The 13,019-nt window shown below is 39.0% G+C and overlaps 2 protein-coding genes across 6 annotated transcripts in view; one reads left to right on the top strand and one right to left on the bottom strand.

Annotated features, from left to right (window-relative positions):
* The window catches only part of AAGAB (alpha and gamma adaptin binding protein), a 66,908-nt gene extending 65,018 nt beyond the window's left edge, over positions 1–1,890 (bottom strand). For both annotated transcript variants that reach the window (XM_079129595.1, XM_079129594.1), the window contains exon 1: positions 1,740–1,890. In XM_079129595.1, the coding sequence (XP_078985721.1) occupies positions 1,740–1,812 (73 nt within the window). In that variant the 5' untranslated portion in view covers positions 1,813–1,890. The remainder of the gene's footprint in view (positions 1–1,739) is intronic.
* A 108-nt stretch (positions 1,891–1,998) lies between these two features.
* IQCH (IQ motif containing H) overlaps positions 1,999–13,019 on the top strand; it is a 198,932-nt gene continuing 187,911 nt past the window's right edge. For all 4 annotated transcript variants that reach the window (XM_079129578.1, XM_079129580.1, XM_079129581.1 and 1 more), the window contains exons 1-3: positions 1,999–2,134; positions 7,991–8,113; positions 9,276–9,367. In XM_079129578.1, the coding sequence (XP_078985704.1) occupies positions 2,084–2,134; positions 7,991–8,113; positions 9,276–9,367 (266 nt within the window). In that variant the 5' untranslated portion in view covers positions 1,999–2,083. The remainder of the gene's footprint in view (positions 2,135–7,990; positions 8,114–9,275; positions 9,368–13,019) is intronic.

Raw genomic sequence — 13,019 nt, forward strand, 5'->3', positions numbered from 1 at the left:
GTAAGTAATGTCTCTTTTAGTTGATATATGACATCTCACCACAATACTGCAAATAAGGCCTTGGAGTGACAAAAAGAAAAAAAAAAAGTTTCTCCCAAAGTCCATACATGTACTTTATCCACAGTAGAAACCTACTAATTCTTACTTTAGGTATATTTCTAACAAACTTGGTTATTTGGTTATGAAATATCCCCCACTGTTGGTTAAAAGTGGTAAAATAGATCAGATGTTTAAAGGAAGAGAAACAGAGAACCCTAAAAGCTTCCTCTTCCTGATGCACTACTTCCTCAAGTAATATGGACACTAACTATTCTTACTTTGTCACTACATTAACATTAATGAAAATTATTTCTTCATTCAAAAGTATGCATTGGAAAGAAGGCTTGAAATGCACAGAGATGTTCAGTCTTTGTGTCTGGATAATGAAACTTATAACTGACAATTTCTTTTTGCTCCATATACTAAATTTTACTACATGAGTATGCACTTGTTTTAAATAAAACCATAAAAGGGGTAAGAGTGGAGGAAGGAATACTGTTTAAAGGAAATGGCATGATTAGAGCACTTAGTTACCATTTAGTAAGTTCTGTAATTAAATTTTTAACCTAGCAAGGAACTTTCTAAGTGATCACAATAATTAAATCATAATATTTGTGCTTGAAGGACAGCTTGCCTAATTTTGTCATTTGACAGATGTAGAGAAGAATCATAATTGTATGATGTATTATAGTTTACAAAGTGCTTTCAAAATGTGGCATTACCTGTCTTCCAAAACATCTGTTTATATGCCCTATTCTAGGAATCAGGAAACTGAGGGTTAGAAAGATACAATACCAATGCCTAGGATTTAGGAATGCTTGCAATACCAGCCTCTGGGGTAAAGCTCAATCTTGTGAAAATTATCCTCATTTTACAGATAGGAAAACAAGGGCAGAGGTTAGGTGACTTGCCCACAATTACATAGCTAAGAGTCAATGCTGATTCAAAACCATACATATGAAAGAGAAATTCTGAGTTACACAAATTCAACTTCACAGAGTCCGTGAGTGATGGCCTATGATCCTGTTCTCATACTTTCGCAACTACAATGATCTCCTAAACTAGGGTTTCGTTTAAAAATTAGTTTGGGGAATGGGGTGTATCTCGGTGGTAGAGTGTGCTCAGCTTGGGCAAAGAACGCGCACAATACACACAAAAAGTTGCTTCGTTTGACAACCACGTTTAGAATCCAGAAAGCAAACAAGATATATTGAACTCCAAAACTAATGCTGGCGGGGAGTCCGCGCCTCAGGAGGAAGGCAAGGCAGTTAATTACCAAAAGTGGAGGGAGCAAGGCTAACAAGTCCTATGTACTTCTAATCAAGGATTCAGAGCGAACATCACTGTACCTCAGCAGAGGGGGAGCAACAAAAACCACAATATCAACAATTCTAGCACCTTACACTCGCGTAACTCAGCACAATTTGCAGGGCACCTTCAGGTCCATCTCAATAGATGGGATGAGAGGGCAGGGATTAGTCCCACTTTACACAAGAAGCCACAAGGTAAGTAGCGTGGGTCGGGTGGTCAGGACAGCTTAAGAGCAAAGGGCAGACACCTGGGGAGACCCGGCACCTCCCCGCAGGGGAGAAGCCCAGGGCCCAAAGCGCCTACAAGGCCTAGCGCAAGGCCGCAGTCCTGGGGCAGTCGCCCCGCGAGGCTCGGGGATTGCAGGTCTGCCGAGGCGCCTCGCTACTCACGTTGGACCAGCCGGTCTCCGGTGAAGGTGGAGGAGCAGCTGGTGACCAGCGCACAAGGAATGCCCGCAGCCATAGCTGCACTCGCGAGCCGGTTCCGTCCGGGAGCCGCTTCCGCCTTGGGCTGCACCACTACCGCCGGCGCGCGGGGGAGACGCACGGGGAAGAGCGCGTTCTTGGAATGGAGCGGCCGCCGACTCCACTCTTACTCCCCTTCCGCTGCCGGCATAGGGCCGGCCGGGCTGCGCGTGGTGTTGCCATGGGGACGAGCGCCCCGCCCCCAGAGGAAGGTTTCTGCAGCTGGAGGCCGAGCCTCCGCAGGGAGGTAGCCCTCCCCAGCCCTAACCATGGCTCACGGGTCTGAAAACTACGACCCCATCGGATCCATCTTAATCCAGGTGGGAACGGCCCTCCCTTGGTTCCGCCCAGCTGAGACACTTCCGAACAAGGCCCAGCAGAGCCGATTCACAAGCTCCCACCCATTTGGGGCGCCACCCGGAGTCCGCCTCCAAGGCGGAAGAGACTCACCAAAATGCCCACCCAGAGCCACCCCAGAGTCCTAACACGCCCCCTGTGCCCTACCCTGCAGCTTGGGCAGCACCACTACCGTCCTGCCTCTGTTAGAACCGTTCACCCCGAACCTACCTGTCCTTCAGAAAAATCCATCTTATACGGTGGCACCACTTAAAAAGTGTTATATTCTGAGAAATTTGAACCTGTGACTTGAAGGGGCGGAGGAGAGGCAAATTAGAGACATTGGGAAGTCATAAGAAATTTAAGGAGAATTGCAATATATAAACTGCTTTTCTTCAGTGTCTTAAATTAAATGTCTCTTGTTTAATAACACGAAGAAAAATATATTAAAGATAACTTAGATTGCAAATCAAATAAACGCTTCGAATATAGAAATGTGGCACATTAAAAAATGCATACTCAAATTTGAGAGTCACTATTTTAGATTGTGTGGTAAAATATAAATTCAAAGGTGATTTCAAAGAAAAATCACAATAATCAAAGTTAATGTATTAACCAGGTATCATTCTAAGTGCTGTATATACTTCAATTTATTTAACCTTGCAACAAGACTATCAGTTAAGTACTGTTATTATTATCTGCATGTTATGGAAAGGAAGCTGATCAAAGATGAGTACTGTAGGTAGGCTCATGTGCATGGAAAATGCAAGCACACTTCTCAAACCCTTTTTCTTTTTTTTTCTTTTTTTTTTTTTTTTTTTGCGGGGGGGGGGTGGGGAGCGGCGGGAAGAGCTGGGATTTGAACCCAGGGCCTCTATGCATGTCAGGCGAGCACTTTACCACTGTGCCCCACACCCTCAGGCCTTCAAACCCTTTCTATCCATATCCCTAGTATAAAAGAAAATCTCCCCTTAACCCCTTTTTTGCATTTAAATCCTGCCTTTTCCACTGAGTTTTACCAACCCTTAGCTTTGTATATTTACAGACATATATTTGTATGTGTGTATGTATTAAACATGTACTGGTTAATGGTTAAGTATGAAGGCATGAGTCAGATGGCCTGGATTTGAAAAATTCTACCAGTTCATCAACTCTGTCATCTCACAGTGGTTTCTTGGCCTCTTTAAATATTAGATTCCCTCAAGTATAAAATGAAGACAATCTTACCTCCCTCCTAGGAGTCTTTTAATCCTTATAAGACTTCTAAAAGAGTCTTATGAGAATTAAAATATAGGATTGCATATAAAGTATAACAATAAATGTTATTAGATGTGGTCTGGGCTCTTACCTTTAACAATATTTAATTTCATGTACATTTCTATCTCTTTTAACTTTAGGCTGATTTCTATTTTAAGTTCCTGGAAGAAAAGGAAAAATTAATGTGAACCTGGTTTTTTAATCAATACTATTTCATTCTTAACTGGAACTTTATGAGTGCTTCTATTTGGCAAACAAGGAACACCTGGTTCCCCTATAGTTATAATCTGTTATTCCTTTTTCCTTTTCCTTTTCCTTTCTTTTTTGGGTTAGGTCCAGGGTTAGGCCCATAGATGCTGAATGACTGGATAATTATTTTATGAGTTCAGTTTCCCATAATCTACACTTTGATCAAAAATGAATGGGGCTGGACTAACATTCAGCATTACACCAAAAACATTTTTTAAATGAATGACACAAATTAATAGTAATAGTGGTATTTTGAGAACATGTCTTAAGTACTTTAGGGAAAATATTTAAATACAATAATCAGTGCTCTGATCATAAACTCTTTGTGTGACTTATTAAAAAAATTTTTGAGTTGTAGATGGACAGAATGCCTTTATTTTGTCTACTTGTTTATTTTTGTGTGGTGCTGAGGATTGAACCCAGTGCCTCACTATACTAGGCAGGTGCAGTGCCACTGAGCTACAGCCCCAGCCCCTTTGTGTGACTTCTTATGAAAAAATATGCCTAAATGTTTGAATTTTCACAGCTAATTGTGAATATTCTGTCCCACTGTCAAATCATGTATCCATGTTTTTATTTTTGATTCAGGAAATATGATTAACATCTCCACACACAGTTCTGATTCTGTTAACTACTTCTTTTGAGTCTATATATAATTCAGACATTTTTAGCATTTTAGCTGGATCTTTCCTCCTCAGAATGAAGTTTTATTATAATAATGACAATCAACATTATAATAAAAATAATAGCCAACATTTATTGAAAGCCAGGCTCTTCTGAGAGCTTTAGATAATCTCATTCAGTTCTAACAATAACTCTATTAGGCAGGAGTTATTTTTAGTCCACTTTACAAAACAAAGTACAAGGAAGTAAAGTAACTTGCCAAGGGTGATACATCCGGTACCTATAGATAAGTTGGTTATGGCATGTTTCTGAAGTAATCTTTGTTTAAATCAGTAAGTTTTGTTTTTCTTCTTCATTAACCACAATGTGATGTCATTTTAATATATCTTCATAAATGTTTGTTTGACCCAACTAGGAAATGTTTGGGCAATAAGGGTTACCTGGTCCTGGGATCAAAACTAGCTTTTTTAACCATTTTTTATATGTTCTTTTTAGACATACATGACAGTAGAGTATATATTGACATATATTATACATGCATGGAGAATAACTTATTCTAATTAGGAGCCCATTCTTGTGGTTGTACACGATGTGGAGTTTCACTGGTGGTGTATTCATATATGAACAGAGGAAAGTTACTCCAATTCATTGTACTGTTCCCATCCCCCCTCCCTTCCCTTCATTCTCTTTTGTCTAATCCAAGGAATTTCTGTTCTTCCCTCCCCACTCTCCCTTGTTGTGGATTAACATCTGCATATCAGAGAGAACATCTGTCTTTTGGTTTTGGGGGTCAAAACAAGCTTTTTAATAAATGTTTGGAAATTATATGTTTCAAAAACGCAGCAGTTGTGTGTTAATACCAATCTGAGAAATATCAGAGCTAACTTGGCCATTTGGGCATTTTCTCTATCTTTCTTACAGACCCTATGTATGATTTGCAAGGCGCATACAGTGTAAAAGAGAATGGGGTGAAAATAACTTGGAAGTAATGAGGAGAATTCAATCAAACTTGACTTTAGCAGAGATGAACACAATGGAATTTCATTGACTTCTGACTAGATGGAGTCTGTTTCCATGGCTCTTTTAAATTTTAAAGCAAATCTTTGCTGCGTTAACTCTTTCAAGGGCTTCTTATTGAGCAGCTCCATCCCCTAACTCAAAATAATAATCTTTCTCTTAGCAGAAAATCTATAGAAAGAGAAAATGAGTGACATGTGAATTTTCATTATGTTAGGCTGGGCCAAAATGAAGAAAGAATAGAGATTTAGAACTTAATCTCTTTTCCTACCCAAGTCTGGTGTAACATTTCCTACAGTACTTGTCTCTATTGTAATTATACAAACAGATGGGTGCTTATTAAGAGGGAAAGAGAAAATATCTGGCAAAAAAGTAAAAATCTCTTGAAAAAGATTGAGGGGGTCATTCAATTCAATAAGCATATACTGAGTATCATTTGCGCATAGGTTTTTATCTAGGTTTTTCAGTTCAGGGGAGGAGAATCAAAGTTTGTTCTGTTCCTACAGGGCTAACCCTGTACAAAGCACTTTACATAGTTGTGCTCATTTTACACACACACACACACACATACACACATACACACACACACACACACACACACACACATATATATATATACTTTTTTTTTAGTTGAAGGTGGACATAATACCTTATTTTTTTAATGTGGTACTGAGGATCAAACCCAGGGCCTCACGTATGCTAGGCAAGTGCTCCACCACTGAGCCACAGCCCCAGCCCCATTGCTTATTTCATTCTTGCCACTGTTCTGAAGTAGCTGTTTTCATCCTATTTTACAGATGAAAACACTACGCCTCTAAGTTCGATTCAATAATAGAGAAAGCAGGATTCCAGTTCATATCTATCTGGCACCTAAGTCCTATGTTGATTCATTTTCATGCATATTACCTCTTTTTTTATTCAACAACTGTAGGACTACGGTAATTTATTTCTTCTTGACAAAGAAACTAGGGGGTTCAAAAATACTTGTGGAAATCATGTGAATAATAAGTATTAAGAGCTGGAAGTGATATTTGGCTGCTTTTTATTGAGTTTGTACTGTGTACCAAGACTATTACATATTATCTCACAACTCTATGAAGAAGTATTGATAAAGGAACATTTTGGTGCTCACCTGTCACTCCAGAGACTCCAGCTGAGGCAAGAGGGTGGCAAATTCAAGCCAGTCTTGGCAAATTGAGATCCTGTGTCAAAATTGAAAAACGAAAATAAAAAGGACTGAGAATGTAACTTAGTGGTAAAGCACCCCTGGGTTCAATCCCCAGAACCCAAAACAAGCATTGTTTTTCACACGAGGTAGATGAAAAACAAAACAAAACAAAAAGCTTTGGTATCCTGATGAGTAATTCAGTTTGGTTTCACTCCCCCTAGCAGTTCACAAGCATGATTACAGAAAGATACATGCAGTGTCAAGTAGGAAAGTCAATGCATTAAAAGGTGGAACCAATAAACAAATAAGGGCCTAAAATAGGCCTTGCCCTTGGACTGCTTCTTTGTACTTTCCAAATGTTTTCAAACAGTGGATGGTAAATGAGTTTGCAAGCAGTCATTGGGACAAAACAATCCAAAGAAGTACATCTTCATCCTTAGTGCCTACAAGCAAGCAGTAGTGTGTTCGAATATCAATCTGTGAGCTCCGAAGGCTTAACATGACAGTATGTGTGGAGTACAAATGACCAGATATGTCTGCCAGACTGTGGTGCCTGTCAGAGAAAAGATGCATATTCTGATCTTTTGATTACAGTACTTGGCTCCATGGGAACATTCCAGAGTAATCAATAACCTAGGCTACATCAATGTGTGAGTCCAGTTATACTAACAGAAAAAAGGTAACCATTTCAAAATGCCTTTAGCAACCCAGTCTGCAGATTGTTATTGGTGTGACTATTGCTGAAGCAGGTGTTGGGTTCATAAATTTGCATAACAAAATGTTTTTCTTGTGGCAGCAGCCCATACAATAATTGGTGCCATCTGTATTTATCTGAATTTGAGTTTCTAATATGAATGCAAAGAATCTTGCACTTTGTAATTTCATAGTGCCCATTTGATTCCGAGGGTGCATGAGTGTTGGGAGAGATGTTCATCATTTCCAAAGAAAATACACACCGAAGGAAAATGTTAAAGTAATAACATATGTTGCTTTTTCTTCATGGATCATTTTCATTTCTCACTACATCAAGCAAAAAGTCCCAACACCTATAGAACTGCTTCTTCAGGGCAGCAAGCAGGGAAGATCCAAATAGGATGGAAAACCAACAGGCCCTGTCAACACATTTACAATACTCTTGAAAGGCACTACTTCCCCTAGATCCTCTCTTTGCTGGAAGCATTGTTTTCTAACCTTAACCAATCTGTAGCAATTGGAGTTAGGCACAAATTTGTCATCTCCCACCTTTATCACCTGAGAGAGCAGATGCTATTTGAGTTGCAGTTTTATCTCTATTTCTAATAAGAGAAGGAAAAACAGAAATTGTATTAAAGCTTTGTTCCCTAAACTCAGAGAGACAATGATGGAATGTTCTAAATAAAGTCCTAGAACCATAAGAGGTCATCTTCTTCAATGAATACCGTAAAATCAACTCTATGGCTCTAGCAATTCAAGCCCATTGCAGAGCTATAAGACAAACAGCTGCTATGAGCATTCTTTCAGTATGTTATATTTTTTGCATGTACAGGTCCATGAAGATCTTCATCAATTAAAGGATAAATTAACAAAATTCTCACCAGAGCAGCAAGGAGAGACTCTAGACATTCAGAATCTTGAAACGGCAATCCAAAGGACTGAACTGGGGTTAAGAGTAAGTAAAGCTTTAGGTATTAAATAGAATACTGGAAGGAGAAAAAGAAATGTGTAGAAGACCTTGTGTAGTTCTGTAACAGTTGGATTTTAGGGTGGCCATTAGCATTCACAGTCTTTTGACTTTTTTGATAATGATTCTTATTAGCTAACTAATTTACATCCTGTTAGATTCCACAAAGGATTTAAGGAGGTGAAATATAAGATTCTGCAGTGCCAACTCCTTAAAATGTGGTCTGATGAGAAGAACCCGGAGTCCAAAAAATAATTACTATCAATCCAACAATGTCTGACCAAAAAGAAGCCATACAATGCAGACTTACTGGGATTCTAAAAGATATGAGTTGAGTGTTCCCTAATAGTATTTTGAGCTCTTTGTTTTTGTAACATTATAATCCAGTGGGTAAAACTAAAGAAATGTACCAATATGGGGACAGAGAGATAAAATAGTTAAGAGACTTCATCATTATAAACAGACCTACGGTCCAAGATGATCCACCCTTCAGACCAGGACAATGTTCATTTATGAAATCAGCATGTGTCAGGCAATGGGGGCCATATTCCAACTAAGGTTCCTCTCCACCTTCTAGTCGTCTGTCTTTCAGTGTCTCTACTGCTTCAGACTTCCACTCTACTTTGTAATCAGTTTTGTCACCCAGCTCCCGAGGCTGTGAGAAATGTGGTGTATTTTGTATCCTTTTCAGACTAGCACATCATTGTCCTATTTTACCTGATGGTAAGAGGGCTGGACCCAGCTGGAGTCTTTGGGCTGGCCATTTTAAATAATGTTACCTGAAGGCCAAATGCATTTTTCCATTGCTTGCTTGAAGTCCCTGTAAGAGAGAAACATTATTCCATGTCTGTATCGCCTAGTAGATTTACCTGGCTGAGCAATCCCCTGACTGTTGTGCAGTTTCATTTGTGAAGAGTGCTACAGGTCACTCAAGCTTCAAGTCTCAGTTGTTTATTAACGTTGTGAAGGGATAGTTAAGTAATTTGCCCTTGAGATGCCTAATGATACCTTAGGCATGGAATAACACAGAGCATGTTGTGTTTTTTGACTTAATTACACGATTCAGAGCGTTCACCTAATGAAACGAAGTAATTTAGCTAAGGATGTTAAGTCCACCACAATGGCCTAAACTTTGACTTTTCTGTAACAGATTCATATTGAGAAGTATTTAGATGTTGTGAACCATCATGTATTAGTGACTCCTATCAATGAGAACTTACATTCTTCTCTGGCTTCCAAATGGTAAGTAAAATAGCCATTTTAGAGCCCAAAGTAAATAAAATGAAATAGTAACTTCTCTTCGCAGGTGAGATGATATAAAGGCCAGTTTTTCTTGGATGGTATTCTTCTCTTAATTTCAGCAAGTTTTGCACAGGAAGTAGCAGAATTTGGACTCTAATGAAGTTGATTGCAGGTTACTTCTATTTGAGTTCTGCTTGAACCCATAACAGTTATTTCAGGGTCTTAGATTTTAGTGTAATTCTGGTTTTTCTTAGTCAAAGTTATTTAAAATTCAACTCCTAAAGGAAACAATTTAACTCAGGTTTTATACTCTGAACGTCACATGATACTTTATTTACAGTTTTTAGAAGGTTATATATGCTTTATTATAAAGATGATTTTGATAAAAAATAAAATAATAAAGTTTGCTACAATATTCATTATGTAATACATCCTAAAAGATGATTTATTAAAATTAGAATTGAGTTTACAAAGAAGTGGCCTTGTCTCACATGGACCTTCTTACATTAGACCTCCTGAATGAACGAATGAATGTAGATTAAACTTTGGTACTAAGCTTAAAAACCCTATGGGGGCTGGGGATGTAGCTCACTGGTAGAGCGCTTGCCTAGCACATGTAAGGCACTGGGTTCGATCCTCAACATCACATATAAATAAATAAAATAAAGGTATTGTGTTCATCTACAACTAAAAATATTTTTTTAAAAACCCTGTGGCTCTTATTTGTGTTTTATCTCTGTACCCAGCATAAGTGGATAATATGAGACAACTAAAGTTATACTTCAGAAACAGTGCACAGGGAGTCATAGAAAGTCATGGTCATGGCCAAATCCCAGCACTCAGTAGTGGGGGGCAGAGTTTCGGAGGATCAGTGCCACAGGTACCCATCATCATTGGAAAAAGCACCCCTTCCCTGGTGTCCCTATTTCTCTCTGGGTCTCCTTGCAGACACAAGCATCTGTCCTCAGTCTATTCTGGATTCATCGCCACTTCATTCTTACTACCTGGATAACACTTGTATTAGTTATCTATTGCTTTATAACAAATTACCCCACATTTAGTGGCTTATAACAGCAAATACTTACCTCACAGATTCTGTCATCAGGAATCTGCATACAGCTTAGTTGTCACTGGCTCAGGGACTCTCACAAGACTACTATCTCTAAGTGTCGGTGGGGCAGTCTCAGTTGAAGACTTGTAGAATTGGTAAGAGCAGAAGGGTGAGGGACAGAAAGAGATGCTTCCAAGCTCAATTACATGGTTACTGGCAGGCGTGGTTCCTCAACGTGTGAGTCTCTTCTCCTGGTAACTTGAGAGGGATTCACAAAGTAAAAGAGAGTGTCCCAGGGAGAAGCCGTGGTCCTTTTGTAACCTAATCTTAGAAGCGTTATCTTGTTAGTTCTACTCTGTTTTGTTGTTAGAAGTGGGACAGTTGGTTTAACTCACACAAGTGCATGGATATTGGGGATGAGAAACATTGGGGGCCATTCAGGAAGCCACCTACCACTGTAGTCTTCTATCTTCATGTTGCACCTTTGGTCCATCTTCTCTGTTAAGCTTTCCCTAGTTTCTTCAAACTATTTCTGAATTTTCATAGCATTCAGCAACCACATAACTTCCTCAGCATACATTACCAATTATCTTACATTGATAGTTACTTTTGCATTGTCTTGAGAGCAGTGACCAAGGCTCATATGTCTCAGGAGTCCCAGTTTACCATAGTGTCTGGCACTTGGTAGGACCTCAATAAATGCTTGCTTTTTATGATAATACTTTATCCTTTTATCTCTTCTGTGGATAGTGCATAAAGTATGCTTATCTATATTATCTCATTTAATCCTTAAAATAACTGTCATAGACTTGATAAATATTATCCTTATTTTATAAATTTATAAAGTGAAGTCATAGAGTTTAAAGGGGTTGACTAAGATTTTAAAGTTATTCTCTCAATTCTCAATATTCTTTTCACTAATTGAAATCTTCTTTGCATATATTAGAATCATTAGCAAAAGGTCCAAAGGAGTAAACATTCAGGTACAGAGACAGGAATGGACTATGTGTGATTTAGTACCGTCATTTTTCTTAGAAAACTGGAGAGATTTTAGGTAACTAACCTCTGCCTTCCTGGCAAATTATTGGTGTGTGATCACATGAAATTCTCTACATGGAGAATAGGAGAAAAGTCTCCCAGAATGCCAATCTTTAGCTGGGAACCTAAGAAGCAGAAAGACTTGGCAATGTTCAAATGATGTGGGCATCACAATACAGGAATATTATCTGTCATCATTAGTCCTTTATAGTATCAACACACTCACTCCAAAACTCCACCAACTTCTGGTTGTATGGTGAGTTTAAGAACTCACCTCCTCCTCATTCTCCTCTGCTTCCCCTTTTTCTTACTTTTGACATCCTGAATCAGGCCATCTTTTCAGCCCACCTTTAATTCCAATCAGAAGATTTTTAAATGAATTTGTACTTTTTTTTTTTTTTTTTTCGGTGCTGGGGATTGAACCCAGGGCCTTGTGCTTACGAGGCAAGCACTTAACCAAATGAGCTATCTCCCCAGCCCAAATTTGTACTTTTTGATAACAGATGACTGATGCTCTATGGAATTCAAAAGAAGGTTGCTGTCTCAATGATCTGTCTAATCTGGGAGAAAAACTCAATGCAAATTCCAGTACATGGTGGCATGTGATTGAAAGGTGACATAAGTATAGCAGGAGACCAGAATATGGTGAGGTTACTATGAATTTCTCTGATCTGGGAAGATTTCAGAGTAAAGTAGTACTTGAGCTCAGGGTGGCAGAAAAGAAAAGCAAGCACTTTTCGAGAAAGATCAAGTAGGATGAATGAAGAACCACACAGGGAATAAACTTGGGAGGTCTGTTTAATTGGGAAGACCAGTAGGCTTCAAGGAGAGAAATGGGGGTGGGGAATTAATAGGGAGACAGCCTGGGCAAGAATAAAGCATAAAGTCATCTTCTCAGAAAGCCACTGAAGGTTTTTTTGTTTTTTTTTTTTTTTTTGCGGTACTGGGGATCGAACTCAGGGCCTTGTGCTTGCAAGACAAGCACTCTACCAGCTGAGCTATCTCCCCAGCCCCCACTGAAGGTTTTTATGTCAAATTGTGACAAGATGGAAGTGACATTTTATAAAGATTAATCTGGCAAAGCTGTAGACAGTGCATGGGAAATAATAGTCTGGAGATAGACAACTAGTAGATAGATTACCACAGTTACCCACACATTCATTTAGTGGATTATTTATCATTCATTTATTCAACAAGCATTTATTGAACAGTTGCTATTTACCAAGTATTATGTTAATATTGGGGATACGTTAATTAACCGTAGACCTTGTCCTTATAATTCAAACTTTAATCTGAAAATATACAGACCTGGACAAAGATGATAGTAAGGGGGAGTAAAAGAAGAGGTTGAAGCCAGGTGTGGTGGTGCATGCCTATAATCCCAGCAGCTCAGGAGACTGAGGCAGGAAGATCAAGAATTCAAAGCCAGCCTCAGCAAAGCAAGGCGCCAAGCAACCCAGTGAGACCCTTTCTCTAAATCAAATACAAAATAGGGCTGGGGATATGGTTCAGTGATTGAGTGCCCCTGAGTTCAATCCCCAGTACTAAGAAAAAAAAAAAAAA

The sequence above is a fragment of the Sciurus vulgaris genome (assembly GCF_902686455.1).
Source record: "Sciurus vulgaris genome assembly, chromosome: 2".
In the NCBI taxonomy this organism is placed as follows: domain Eukaryota; kingdom Metazoa; phylum Chordata; class Mammalia; order Rodentia; family Sciuridae; genus Sciurus; species Sciurus vulgaris.